Genomic DNA, 14,770 nt, shown 5'->3' with positions numbered 1-14,770 from the left:
GCCGCCCTAGTGTGTCGCCAGCTCGTGGCCCCACTTCGTATCATCTTCGATCTTCTGGAAGCTTCGTGTGAAAATAGGCCCCTGGGCGTTGATTTCGTCCAATTCCGAGAATATTTCCTTACTAGGATTTCTGAAAACAAAAACAGCAGAAAACAACAACTGGCTCTTCGGCATCTCGTTAATAGGTTAGTGCCGGAAAATGCATAAATATGACATAAAGTATGCATAAAACATGTAGATATCATCAATAATGTGGCATGGAACATAAGAAATTATCGATACGTCGGAGACGTATCACTGCACCACGCCCACCAGCTCCCCGGCCTCCTCCATCGCCGCCTCGAAGTCGATGAAGACCCTGCCCCGGCGGAGGGCCTCGTAGTCGCACTCCCGCATCGCCGGCGTGAACGAGCCCACCAGGTCCAGGTGCGCCCCGGGCCTGAGTAGCTCCCCGCGCACAACCGGCTCCTGCGAGCCCGTGGCGCAGCTCACGATGTCCGCCGCGGACACCGCCTCGTCCATGCCCTCCACCTCCTCGACGGCGACCCCCGGGTGCGCGCTCCGGAGCTTTGTGACGAGTGCGGCGGATTTGGGCTTGGTGCGGTTCCAGACCAAGATGCGGGAGAGCGAGGGGAGGGCGGATAGGTGCGCCTCGGCGAGGTAGGGCGCGAGGGCGCCGGCGCCCGCGAGCGCGAGGGTGGAGGGGGGCCTGGAGGGGGGACGAGGAGGGAGGCGGCGAGCGCGGAGACCGCGGCGGTGCGAAGGAGGGTGAGCGCGGAGCCCGCCACCACCCACGGAGACATTTTGTCGAACAGTCTCCGCGCGCGGTGGGGACGAAGCGGTGGTGCTGGCCTTGGCGCCGGCGTAGGCGTCTCCGTCTGCCTGGTCTCGCAGCGGCGCGCGCGGCGTGGAGCGCGGCGGAGGAGGAGGGGTAGAGGGGCGGCCAACAGCGCCGGAGGAAGAGGGGTGGTAGAGGGGCGGCGCGCTCACCTTGGCCGGGTTGCCGGCGCGCGGAGGAGGAGAGCGGCGGGCGACGGCGAAGGCGACGGCAGCGACGCAGCGTCGGCTCTGCGGCGAAGATGGCGACGGCGTGGGCGCGAGCGACGGCGTGGGCGACGGCGTGGGCGCGGGTCGACTCTGCGCGTCAGCGTGTGTGAGAATGGAGAAGATGGGGGAAATTTTGCCCGCGCGGCTAAGTCTAACACAGGGGAAGACCTTTCGTACCGATTGGTGGTACCATCCGGTACCAAAGGGGTTTTTTTTTTCTTTTTTTCTTTTACTGTTTTTTTTTTCTTTTGCTGTTTCTTTTCTATTTCTTTTTTCTTTTCTGTTTCTTCTTTCTTTTCTGTTTCTTTTTTCTTTTCTTTTGTGTTTCTTTTCTTTTCTTTTTATTTTCTATATCTTTTCTTTTCTATTTGTTTTCTGTTTCTTTTTCAATTTCCGTTTGTTTTCTTTTCTATTTCTTTTATATATCCTTTTTTATATTTCTTTTCTATTTCTTTTCTATTTATTTTTCTTTTCTGTTTCTTCTTTCTTTTCTGTTTCTTTTTCTTTTCTTTTGTGTTTCTTTCCTTTACTTTTTATTTTCTATTTGTTTTCTATTTCTTTTTCCTTTTCCGTTTGTTTTCTTTTCTATTTCTTTTCTATAACCTTTTATTATATTTCTTTTCTATTTCTTTTCTATATATTTTCTAATTCTTTTTCTATTTTTTCTATATATTTTCTATTTCTATTCTTTACTCCCGCCACGACGCCGTCCGCGCGGGAAACTTTCCCGCCACGTACGACGTCGCGCGGGAAACTTTCCCGCCATGACGCCGCACGGGAGAAAAAAATGCGGGAAAGAAAGGGCGGGAATAAAAATTTATTACGATTGAACTCGAAATAAAAGTACATAGCTAAACTGAAAATTAAGATACAGTGCCAGATTTGACTGTTGGAGTCATTCAGTCATACTCGTGCCTAGCCCTATAGTAGTCGCCACTGTAGTCGTCGTAGTCGCCGTCATCATCGTCGCTGGCATCGGGGTCGCGGTAGTCGAACCTCGACGGGAGAGCACGCGTGGGCTGGGATTGAGGGTAGCGCAGGCGGGGGCCACGGTAGGACATGACGCCCTGGAGAGTCCGGCCGCGCCACCACAGCCGACGGCCGGCCTCGTTGAAGTTCGAAGGAGGCGGGCCGCCCTCCTCCTGCCTGGCAAGCGCCCTCTCACGCCGATTGATGAAGAAGCTTTCCCAAGTCGGGTTGTAGTCGGGATGCCACTGGGGATTCCTCCGCTGCTCTGGCGTGAGCTCGAAGTAGTAGTGGTTCGTGATGGCCATCTCGCGCGCCACACCTAGAGGGACTGGAGGGACCGGTACGCCTCCGACGCTTAGCAACCAGCCGGTCGGGACGCGGTAGCCCGGCGGGCAGGGGTAGTTCGAGGCGCAAAGCGCCTCCGCCTCCCGGGGGGTTAGAGATACGATGGAAGCCACGGGAGAGAATGATGAGGTTTGCAGATATGAGTCTAGATGTGATATGTAAATGGAGGCCAAGCCTACATATATATAGTGAAAAATGGCGGGAAGACAGAGGCGGGAACCGGTGGAAAGTGCGGGAAGACAGAGGCAAACCTTTAGTACCGGTTGGTGGCTGCAACCGCTACTAAAGGTGTTTTTCTATCATGTAACAAAACTCATTGGGTAATCTTTAGTACCGGTTGGTGGGTGCAACCGGTACTAAAGCTGTCGGCAGGATAAGGACGCCCTGCTCGATGAGATAAAGTATGTAGCGCACGACGCCCTGTCGGAGGAAGAAGAAGACAAAGTAGAAGCGGCGCCGTGCCTATAAAAGGAGCATCGATACGCCATGGGAAGAAGCTCAACAAGCCAACATGGATGGAGAGTTTCATCACCATGGATGGAGGAAAGGGTTGGGAAATCTCCCGTGGCGGAACTTGTCGAAGATGCCCTTGGTGCACACGCCCTATGGCATCTTCGGAAGTTCCGCCACCGAAAAATTTCCCTTCAAGCCCGTGAAAGACTCCATCTCCTCTAACAATGTTGGGGAAAGGGTTGGGAAATCTCCCGTGGCGGAACTTGTCGAATATGCCCTTGGTGCACATGCCCTATATATGGCATATTCGGAAGTTCCGCCTCGGAAAAATTTCCCTGCAAGACCGTGAAAGCTAATTAACTAGTAAAACAAGCCAACCATCTCCATTGTTAATATCTTACATACAGTAACATCATTACACAAAAGTGATTTCCATATTGAGATACACAAGTTATGATCCCTATATGTAGCTAGCTAGTCTTCTGAGTTTTCTTCGTCTGTTTCCCTTTCTTCTTACTGCGACGCAACCATGGACAATCTTCATTGTTTAAGATGATGCTTGGGTCAATTTTTACCTTGAAGGGTGGAATATCGTCAAACTTATTATAATCTTCTGACATGTCTGTCTTGTCCTCTACTCCCACGATGTTTCTTTTTCCTGAAAGAACTATGTGCCGCTTTGGCTCATCGTATGATGTGTCCTCTTGCCTTTCTTTTCTTTTTTCGGTTTGCTCGACATATCCTTCACATAAAAAACCTGAGCCACTTCACTGGCTAGGACGAATGGTTCGGTGTCGTACCCTAGATTCTTGAAATCCACTGTAGTCATTCCGTACTGCGGGTCTACCTGTACCCCGTCTTTCAGGTTGAACCATTTGCACCGGAACAAAGGGACCTTGAAATTAGGTCCATAGTCAAGTTCCCATATCTCCTCTATGTACCCATAATATGTGACCTTGTTCCCATTGCCATCTTCTGCATCAAAGCGGACACCACTGTTTTGGTTGGTGCTCTTTTTGTCTTGGGCGAAAGTGTAAAATGTGTTCCCATTAATCTCGTACCCTTGAAAAGTCGATATAGTAGAAGATGGTTGCTTGGCCAACAAGTACAGTTGCTCGTCACGGTGAAATTCATGAGACGTGTTTGCAACCAACCGCCGTAAGTCTTCATGTGTTCTCCATCAATCCAATCTTCACGTTGCTCCGGGTATTTAGAGCGTAAGATATCCTTGTGTTCCTCTTTGTACGGAGCCACCAAGATGGAATTATGTAGAACTGTGTAGTGTGCTTGAGTGAAAGAATGTCCATCCATACACGTTGCTGATTTCTTTCCTAGCGTGCCTTTTCCACGCAGTCTCCCCTCATAGCGCGATTCAGGAACACCGATCGGCTTAAGGTCAGGAATAAAGTCAACACAAAACTCAATGACCTCCTCTGTTCCATAGCCCTTGGAGATGCTTCCTTCTGGCCTAGCACGATTATGAACGTACTTCTTTAAGACTCCCATGAATCTCTTAAAGGGGGATATGTTGCGTAGAAATACAGGACCGAGAACGCCAATCTCTTCGACCAGGTGAACTAGGAGATGTGTCATAATATTGAAGAAGGATGGTGGGAACACCAACTCGAAGCTAACTAGACATTGGACCATATCCTTCTGTAAATTTTGTAGAGTAAGTGGATTGATCACCTTCTGAGAAATTGCATTGAGGAACGCACATAGCTTCACAATGGGTACTCGAACATTTTACGGCAGAAGCCCCCTCAATGCAACCGGAAGTAATTGTGTCATAATCACGTGGCAGTCATGAGACTTTAGGTTTTGAAACTTTTTCTCTGACATGTTTATTATTCCCTTTATATTCGACGAGAAGCCAGACGGGACCTTGATGCTACTCAGGACTTCAAAAAGATCTCCTTCTCCTCTTTGGTAAGAGCGTAGCTGGAAGGACCTTGATACTTCTCTGGATTCAGGTTGTTTCCTTCGTGGATACTTTGCTGGTCCTGGCGTGCATCCGGTGTATCTTTTGTCTTCCCATAAACGCCCAAGAAGTTTAGCAGGTTCACGCAAAGATTTTTCGTCACGTGCATCACGTCGATTGCAGAGTGAACCTCTAAGAATTTCCAGTAGGGTAGCTCCCAAAATATCGACTTCTTCTTCCACATGGGTACGTGTCCGTCAACATCATGCGGAACAGATTGTCCGCCGGGACCCTTTCCAAAGATCACTTTTAAATCCTTGACCATATCATATATAAATTCCCCAGTAGGGCGGGTAGGCTTCGTTCGGTTATCTGCCTCACCTCCGAAATGCTTTCCTCTCTTTCTTACGTGATGTTGTTTTGGAAGAAATCGACGATGCCCCAGGTACACATTCTTGTTTCCCAAATAATTACTGTCAGTCTCACCTAAACAGTGTGTGCGTGCATTGTATCCCTTGTTTGACTGCCCTGAAATGTTACCAAGAACAGGTCAATCATTGATGGTTACAAATAACAACGCTCGTAGGTTAAATTCCTTTTGTTCGTGCTCATCCCACACAGGTACACCTTCGTCACGCCACAACTCTAAAAGTTCTTCAACCAATGGCCTCAGGTACACATCAATGTCGTTGCCGGGTTGCTTCGGGCCCTGGATGAGCACTGGCATCATAATGAACTTCCTCTTCATGCACAACCAAGGAGGAAGGTTATAGATACATAGAGTCACTGGCCAGGTGCTATGAATGGAGCTCTGCTCCCCGAAAGGATTAAAGCCATCTGTACTTAGACCAAATCTTAAGTTCCTTGCGTCATCTAAAAATGACTTGAACTCTCTGTCGATTTTTCTCCACTGCGACCCGTCAGCGGGGTGTCTCAGCATCACATCTTTCTTACGGTCCTCTTTGTGCCATCGCAACAACTTGGCATGCTCTTTGTTCTGGAAGAAACGTTTCAACCATGGTATTATAGGAGCATACCACATCACCTTCGCAGGAACCCTCTTCCTGGGGGTGGACTCGCCCTCAACATCGCCAGGGCCATCTCGCCTGATCTTATACCTCAATGCACTACATACCGGGCATACATTCAAATTCTCGTACTCCCCGCGGTAGAGGATGCAGTCATTGATGCATGCATGTATCTTCTGCACCTCTAATGCTAGAGGGCAGACAACCTTCTTTGCTTCGTACGTGCTAGAGGGCAATACGTTCTCCCCTGGAAGCATCTTCTTTATTATTTTCAGCAACTTTTCAAATCCCTTGTCAGAAGTACCATTCTCTGCCTTCCACTGCAGCAATTCCAGCGTGGTACCTAGCTTTTTCTGACCATTTTCGCAATTTGGGTACAACAGTTTGTTGTAATCCTCTAACATTTTCTCCAACTTCAACCTCTCCTTTTCATTTCCGCAGTTTATTTTCGCATCAAGAATGGCCCAACCCAAATCGTCAGCCGGGTCATCAAAAATCGGCTCATCGAAAATGGGCTCTTCTTCAGCTTCGTCTTCCCCCATTCTACTATCACCGTCTTCAGTGAATAAGGGATAGTTGTCACTATCCTCTTCTTCTTCGTTGTCTTCCAATATAACCCCTCTTTCTCCGTGCTTGGTCCAACAATTATAGCTGGGCATGAAACCGTTCTCCAACAGGTGGACGTGAAGGGTCTTTGAGGTAGAGTAATCCTTCATATTCTTACAGGAACTACATGGACAATACATGAAACCATTCGACCGCCTGTTTGCCTCAGCCACGTTGAGAAAATAATGCATGCCATTAATGAACTCGGGATGGCACCGGTCACCGTACATCCATTGTCGACTCATCTGCATTTTATATGTATATCAAAAATCATTAAGTACACAACATCGTGGATATATGAGTGACCAACTTAATTAATATTCAAGTTCATCACATAAAACTAATTGTTTTTATAAAAAAAAAAGAGGGGCTCACCGAGGTGGTAATGCCGTCTTGGAAGCTAGGGACGACATTTGGCGATCGACGGCGGTGAGGACGGGGATGATACTAATTAAAACCTACAAAACATACCATAATTTCAGCTCAAATTGCATATAAAAAAATCCCTAACTTAGGCATTTCATCGAACACCTTGCTAGCACTAGAAAATAGTACGAGTTAAAACTACCAAAGAAATGAGCTAAGTTAGGAACGCCGGAAGGAAGGATGATATTGCTAACCCTTGGATAAATGTATGCCATTAATCTTGTTAAAATGGTGGAGAAAAATGAAGATTATTGGAGTGTGAGAGGTGCAAAATATTTGGAAATGTGAGAGGAGGAGAAGGAGAATGAGATATGCAGGGGGTCGGGCGCGCGGCGGCGCGCTGATATAGGGCACAGACCCTTTAGTACCGGTTCCTTACATGAACCGGTACTAAAGGTGCAACCCTGGCCCCACCACCGCCTGAAAACTGGGCTCAAACTCTTTCATACCGGTTCGTAACACGAACCGGTATAAAAGGGTCTTAACGAACCGGTATTGATGTCCCACGCACGGAACCGGTATTAATGCCGCCTTTAGTACCGGTTCGTAAGGGAACCGGTACTAAAGGCTTAGATGGATGCTCCATTTTCTACTAGTGTTAACACAAAGATCACAGTGTATTAACTCAAAAGGTCGAGTAGTTCTAGAGTTTGATGATGAAAATGGCAAACGTACGTGACGTCCTAATTTCCATGCATGACAAATAGTGCTATGGTGAGCCTACTTATTACATGGTAGAGAAATATGTTGCGAGAGATGATGATAAGCGTCATGACCGGGGTGACCGAGGCGGCGATGCCAAACATCATGGGCGGCGATGAGGGTGGTGAGGGCGCGAGGCGACGGAGGCGAAAAAGAGTGAAGCTCCCCCGTATAGTTGCACCGAAGAAACTCGGCCTGTGTTTGAAGGTTCTTCACAGAAAAACCAAAAGGGTCAAACTCGACAGAACAACTATTATCAGTAGTAAAACGACGGATAAAGATAAGAGTTTTAATGATGTGCGGTGTAACCAAGACATGACGAAGGTGAAGAGGACGGTTGGGAAAAATATATGGAAGATAAGTATGTCCGGAGGTGGAGACATGGATGGAGGAGCCGTCTCCAACAACCACGGAACGGTATAGAGGACGTGGAGAGAGAGAGGAGAGGATACCGGCGTCGAAGGAGAGGTGTGTGGTCGCACTGCTGTCCATGACCCACTCCGGGACGGGTTACTGCAGTGTCATGTTGGTGAAGTGCTGAGCAAGGGCGGAGGTATCCCATGAAGGCGTTGAGGTTTGTGGTGTAGCGTAGTGGGCCTGGCCGTAAGGGGCCTGGCCGTACGAGGCGGCGCCGTGGTAGCCATCCGGGGCGGCGTGGGGGGCGGGCACGTATGCGTGGGCGCGAGGGCCCAAACGAGGTCCGAGGATGCCGGTGTCGGGGACGGATTGTCGTTAGTATTCATTGCTGCTTGTGTGATAAAATACACCTTTGTCTTGGTGTATTACAAGTTTCTTCTGTTATTCATGACAATTCTAAATAGGCATAAAAGATGACTACAGAGATATTGATGTGTATTTGTCCTGAATTTTCTCCTAAAATATGAATGATATGTGACTCTTATTCATAATTTGAACCTGCATAGTTTAACATTCTCACAATAGGGAATACTTTGACATCGCTTAGAATACGGAATTCTTCATAATCTTAATACTTTTTTATTCGATGTCTATATATCATTGTGTTTAAGTCTTTAATTCCGTAGCAACGCACGGGCATCTAACTAGTTAGTGTAACACTTATTTGTAATGTCCAGGAGAATTTCGCCAAGGTGTGGCTAGCAAGGATTTCAAAGCCCTAGCGCACAACGATCTCACAAGGGTGATCGTCACCCTATGGGCCTTGTGGCATGCGCGGAGGAAGGCACTCTATGAATGGATGTTTCAAAGCCGGATCTCGAAAAATTGTTTCGTCGAGCGGTTTCTCTCAGACTTGCAGGTGACTACACCAGCAACGTCCAAGGTGTGGCTAGCAAGGTTTTCAAAGCCCTACCGCACAACGATCTCACAAGGGTGATTGTCACCCTATGGGCCTTGTGGCATGCGCGGAGGAAGGCACTCTATGAAGGGATGTTTCAAAGTCGGCTCTCGACAAACTGTTTCGTCGAGCAGTTTCTCTCAGACTTGCAGGTGACTGCACCAGCAGCGTCCAAGGTGCAAGCAAGGGAAACACGAAGGCCAGCTTGGATCCCGTCGCTGGCGGGAATGGCGAAAGTCAATGTAGATGCTTCAACATCCAAGAACTATGCTACTTCTACGATCGGGGTGGTGGTTCACAGAGAAGACGGAGCTTTCTTGGGAGCATCCTCGTGTTGGAGTTACGAACCCGGACACCCTTGAAGCTATGGGCTGCAGAAAAGGGTTAGCAGTGGCAGCTGACTTGCTTCTTCATCAGACTGCACCAACGATGTGCGGGGGAGGGGGGAGGCATGTGCTCTTAGAGCATCTCCACCGGTCCTCCCCATAACCCTCCCAATAGCACTTTGGAGAAAGTGTCCACACCGGCGGATCCAATAAAGCGCCGGACACTTTGAGACCCCAATAATCCTTCTCCTAGCCTCCTAGGGGACTAGGCCAAATTGATGGGAATGAGTTCTGGGGACAGGATTGGGTTACCTGAATCGTGGTCGCCGTTTGTGGCCGCGCCGCCCTTGGTGCGATTGAGGTAGCCGGCGGCGCTCCCGCCTCACTTCCCCTGTTTCTCCTCTGTTACCCACGAACAAGACAAGATGAACAACCTCAGCCCTTGGTTCAATCGATCGAGCTGAACCGGTTCGGTCCACCCAGTACTTGCTTTGATTATTTTCCACACGGGTACAAAGGTCTTCTGAAAATGATTTTCGGAGTTAAAAGTAATAAGAAATTGCTAAATGAGAAGAAATAGCAAATGATCAAATAGTCAGTGTAAAACGCAAAGATCGAAATAATGTGTGGCAAATAAGCAAATCTCCCCAGAGAAACGGCTTAGAATCCTGCTCCTTCTGGGGAGGCCGAAAAGAACCAAATCTTATTGTACATTGCAATTTGTGATAAAAAAAAATTGGCTCATCGATTAGAAAATTTATATACATTACTGTTTATTACAAAGTATCTATGGTAAATTAAATAATTATAGACACATTGATTACAAAGGTTGTATACATCAGTGTTTAGTACAAAGTGCCTATGGTTAATTAAATAATTATACACATGGTGACATGTATGTTCAACGTTACCCCGACCAATCCCCGTTCAAACTAAGACGGGGTAAAAACTGTACAACCTGCTACAAAGGCTACCCGGCAAGCAGAAAAAAACAAAAACTCTCTGAAAATGAATAGGATTATGGAAGAGGCAGACAGGGGAGATCATTGATACTGATCTGAAGCTAATTTTGTGGCAGAAACTGGTAACACCGCCCACTGCTACAGGATTACTCTAGTTATCGACTGGAGCTGCAAATAAGCATTCTTCAGATCCATAATTCCTTAGGCCTTCGTCATGGCTGTGCCAACAGTGGTGCTTGCACTGCTTCCTGATTAAGCTGATCTGCACCTGAAAGTCCTGTGCTGTCCTTGCTTTCTGGGTCAAGCATCCAAGCAAACGCCAAGGATATTGCCTGTAGAAATGGTTTAAGTTAAGGTATGTAGTTTCCCACTTTTGTGAGCATAGTAATACCCAAGAATACTGACTGACCAAGAAGAAACCGGCGACCAGGAAACTGAAACCTTTGCAGTTGAAGGCCGCTTCTTCTGAAAGGAAGTAGGCTGGAAACGAGTTGTGGAAAAGGAAGAGATCAAACCACAGTTCATGCATATGGGATATCATAGAGAACTAACTGATGGCTTACAGGTCAGAGGGCTCATGAACAACGGTGCCATCAGTACAGCTGTGGATTTCACTGTTGCGTTGAATCCTTGTGCCTTTCCCTGCAAAGGTCAAAGCCGTCAGTGACGGAGGAAAATTAGTCATTTAGGTATCATGTTGGGATTAAAAGATGGAGGCAAGAAATGTTTCGCTGGTTCGAATATACCTGGTCAGCTGACACTACTTCTCTCGAGATGATTGCATAAGTCTGTAGATGTAATAAGAAGTTCTATATTAAGCTTACTTAATATAACTGAAATGGTTGTTCTAAAACAAATATAACTGAAATGCATCAGAAGATTAAAATATTACTGAATTTACTGCTGCAATTTTTGTTCATTTGAGGCCTTTAATTCCCTATATTTCTTTATCCATTTTCTTTTTTGTATTTGAGGTATAGGTGAAAAGTGAGAACACAGGGTAGTTACTTACAGCCGGTTTGACCATAACATAGATGATACCCAGTGAAGAAGCAAAATATGGAACCTGGAAGGTCGATTAGGATAAAAGAGTTGTAGTCAGTGACACCAACAACATTTTTCGGAAATCAGTGAACTGAGGTATATATATATGTGCCCAAGTACATACCCACCAACTCCATGCCAAACCGTACAACGTAGCCTGAAGAAATATTTTTCAGAATACAGTGCTAAGTTCTGCAAACGATGTATTTGATAATAACGCAAATAAATTTAATATACTCACATAAGCAACCGATGCAAGTATTGAAATGCATAAAACTCCCTTTTCACCAATTGCATGGATCATAACTGGGAGTATCACAATCTACAGTTTGAAACATGTTACTACAAACTGCTTTTTTATCGACTAGGAAATGCATCGGAAAGGGTAACCCTTAGTTCTAAAGTAGTACCTGAGAAAAGATTGAGCCAATTCCAACCACCATTAGAATTTCAGAGAACTGGTTCTTGTCAAAACCAAATACTGACTTCAGATAATACTGCAAAACATAAGATGAAGATGAAATGGCCTACAAGTTTCTGAACACCGTACGATAAAAATAGTACAGAGTCGTATGATTACCAGTAGAACATCGCTAATGGCAATCATTCCCAATTCATAGAAGAAAGAAATGTATGTGACTCGCCTAAGTGTGTCACTGGCAAAACAACAACATAGGTAAGTTAAGCTGTATCAAAATTACCAAATCTTGAATGCTAGAAGTATCGCGAGCTTTAAAAGATATGATTAAATACCGTAGTACACTAGAAAAATAAACTTTAACTTGCAAGGCTGGTCTAAGTGCAGATGTCGTGCATGCACCAATTTAACAAAGCTCGTTCATTTGCAAGTGCTATGCAGAAGTGTATTGTAGGATTGTTAGTTTTCAGAAGAATGTGGAGCACACGCAAGACTTATTAATATTCTTCATTGGTTATTTAAAAAATTTCGACCACTAAATTCATGAACCATAATAAATTCAGTACTTTCTACTGAACAATGCAAAATATTAGTAGTATACCTATAAAAATGTAATAAACCAATCGCTTACTTGATTTTAACCATGCTAATGTTCTCCTTGATGGACGCCCAACGCTGCTGTGGTAAACTGAGAACCAAAGAGGACAAAGACAGACGCCGACAGGAACCAGAGGGAGCTTTCTGAAGTGTCTCAACCAGACACATCTTCATGTAGATCGCGGAACAAACCAACAGAAGAACCGAGACCTATGAACGCACAACCGGTTGCAGCATTTGAGAAACTGAATTCAGGTCAAGAAACAAATTAATGGAGATGAACTTCATCGAGTTGACAACCTGAAAAATCCACTGCTCGGGCAGAAACCTGGAGAAGACGTTCCCTAGGGAATGCGAAGCGGACAGGATCCCGGTCAGGCAACCGAACGCGAACGCTCGCTTAGACGGTTGGACCAAATCCGCCTAATATAGCAGAGAAATGTTCAGATTTTGGAATCCTGGAACAGAGTGATGCTGATATTTCTGTGGCAACCAGAATCCATCTCGGTTCTTACCGTGTACGCCAATGCGAGGCAGGTTATGGTCCCTTGGCCGACCATGAAGGAGATAGTGCGCAGAACAAGATAGACATACACGGCGACCTTGGTGCTGCTCAAAGCAAGCACACCTGCAACAAGCATGAATACAAGAGTTAGGAAAAGATCAAGTGTGTGGCTTTATTAAGTTAAAGCAGAGCTCATATTGAGCCTACCTTCTAAAAGGAAAGATCAAGTGTTCAGAAGTCTTATAAGCAGTGAATTGTGTAGTTACTGTAAGGGATGATGGAGGCGGAGGCAGCGAGGATGAGAAGAGGCTTCCTGCCGTATTCGTCAGCGAGCTGCCCCATCAGAGTGAACCCTACCGCTCTGAAAATGCCTCCAACCTGCACATGACACAGCCCAACGATGAGACGAACTATGCACCGATTGATTTGATTGTGACTTATTTTCTGTAAGAAATAAAAAAGAACTGTGTACTGTGTGTTTTGCCCGAAGACTGAAGCACATTAGTTATGCGAATTACAATGATCTAATTCAAAGGGAAAGCCATGGCGAAAAGTGTCTTCCATTTCGTTGACCGAAGCAGAGTCAGAGATAGAGCGGGGTGTGTGCGTGAGCTGACCGTTTGGTGGAGGCCGGTGAGGTAGATGGCCTCCGGGCAGCTGCTGCCGTCGCCGGGGCAGAGCGCTGCGGTGGTCACGTCGACGATCACCGGCACCGTCATCTCCTCGGCCACCCAGTACAGCACCAGCCCGATCAGCAGGTGCGCCAATGGCTTCAGCACCCTCAAGTCTCCTATCACCAGCTTCCCGTCCGCCGCCCCTACCATGTTCGCCGCCGTCGCCGCTGTACTCTGTACTGCGGCCAACACACACCTTCTGCGGTCTCCTTCGTTGCTGGCCTCGGAGGATTAAGGCGCCTGCGGCCTAGTTTTAACTTTTAACCGATGGTGCGGAGTGGTTAGGCGGCCATCTTCATGAGGGTTTCTGATGGATGGAGAAAAAAACACCGCGCGTCACTGTCTTGCACTCTTGGTCCAGTTGCCCCGAAAAGTAGATTGTTCCGACTACTTTGTCGGAAAGATCTCTCTCTGTTCATCCATTTGGCACCTTTTTTTGGAATATTTGTCACTGTTCTTCGCTTCGTCGTAGTAAAGCGACAGCCGGCTGTAATGATCCATTCTGCATTTGTTTCTTTCAAATACCACCTTTTCATATGAGCACAAAAGGAAATATAGACTGTCTAAATGGAATATATTGTGTAGACCGAAGGATCAAGGTGGGCTAGGAATTGAGGTTTTAGAATTAAAAAATAAATGTTTGCTGAGCAAATGGTTGTTTAAACTTCTCTCCGAGCAGGGTATGTGGCAGCAGCTCTTATGTAATAAATATCTTAAAAATAAAACGTTGGCACAAGTAGAGGTTAAGCCGACTGATTCTGGAAGGGTCTCATACATGTTAGAGATGACTTCTTCAAGAGAGGCTCTTTCAAAGTGGGGGGATGGAACATCTGTTAGGTTTTGGGAGGATGTATAGATGGGGGATACTCCTTTGTCTCATCAATATCCGGCTCTATATAATATTGTTCAACATAAGAATGTGTTAGTGTCGACCGTGCTTGCAACACATCCTATTAATATCACTTTTAGAAGAGGCTTTAATGATAGCAAATGGGTACAATGGTTACACTTGTGTCAACGGCTTATTACAATTAATTTAACATCGGAGCCTGATAAGTTTATTTGGAAGCTTTCTGACTCAGGCATTTTTTCAGTTAAGTCTATGTACCTCGATTATATGAATGAGCATGCTATTTATCTTCGTAAATATCTATGGAAGCTAAAAATCCCGTTGAAAATTAAAAAAATTATGTGGTTTATGAGTAATAAGGTGCTCTTAACTAAAGACAATTTAGCTAAACGGAAGTGGAAAGGATGTCAAAAGTGTTGTTTTTGTGACTCCACGGAAACCGTTAATCATCTATTTATTCGATGCCCTTTTGCGATGATAATATGGGGGATGATATATATTTCATATAATATCCCACCGCCAGCTAATATTACTAATATGTTTGGTAGATGGCTGAATGGTGTGAACAAAAATGACAAACAA

The 14,770-nt window shown here is 46.1% G+C and overlaps 1 protein-coding gene and 1 pseudogene across 1 annotated transcript; both read right to left on the bottom strand.

The window, feature by feature from the left end:
• Nucleotides 1-294: 294 nt before the first annotated feature.
• LOC127303553 (protein SAR DEFICIENT 4-like) lies at nt 295-803 on the bottom strand (annotated as a pseudogene).
• Nucleotides 804-9,926: 9,123 nt separating this feature from the next.
• LOC127299820 (uncharacterized) lies at nt 9,927-13,626 on the bottom strand. The gene is made up of 14 exons (XM_051329865.2): nt 13,282-13,626; nt 12,931-13,042; nt 12,675-12,787; nt 12,460-12,582; nt 12,194-12,369; nt 11,725-11,800; nt 11,555-11,641; nt 11,386-11,466; nt 11,269-11,301; nt 11,113-11,166; nt 10,847-10,888; nt 10,664-10,742; nt 10,510-10,580; nt 9,927-10,432 (listed from the first exon to the last, which is right to left on the bottom strand). Exons 1-14 carry the CDS (start codon nt 13,486-13,488, stop codon nt 10,313-10,315), a joined length of 1,374 nt encoding a protein of 457 aa, XP_051185825.1. The 5' UTR covers nt 13,489-13,626; the 3' UTR covers nt 9,927-10,312.
• Between the last annotated feature and the right edge of the window lie 1,144 nt (nt 13,627-14,770).

Source organism: Lolium perenne, chromosome 5, assembly GCF_019359855.2.
Source record: "Lolium perenne isolate Kyuss_39 chromosome 5, Kyuss_2.0, whole genome shotgun sequence".
Classification (NCBI taxonomy): Eukaryota; Viridiplantae; Streptophyta; class Magnoliopsida; order Poales; family Poaceae; genus Lolium; species Lolium perenne.
The sequence above is the reverse complement of the archived record's forward strand: the minus strand, read 5'-3'. Positions and strand labels throughout refer to the sequence as shown.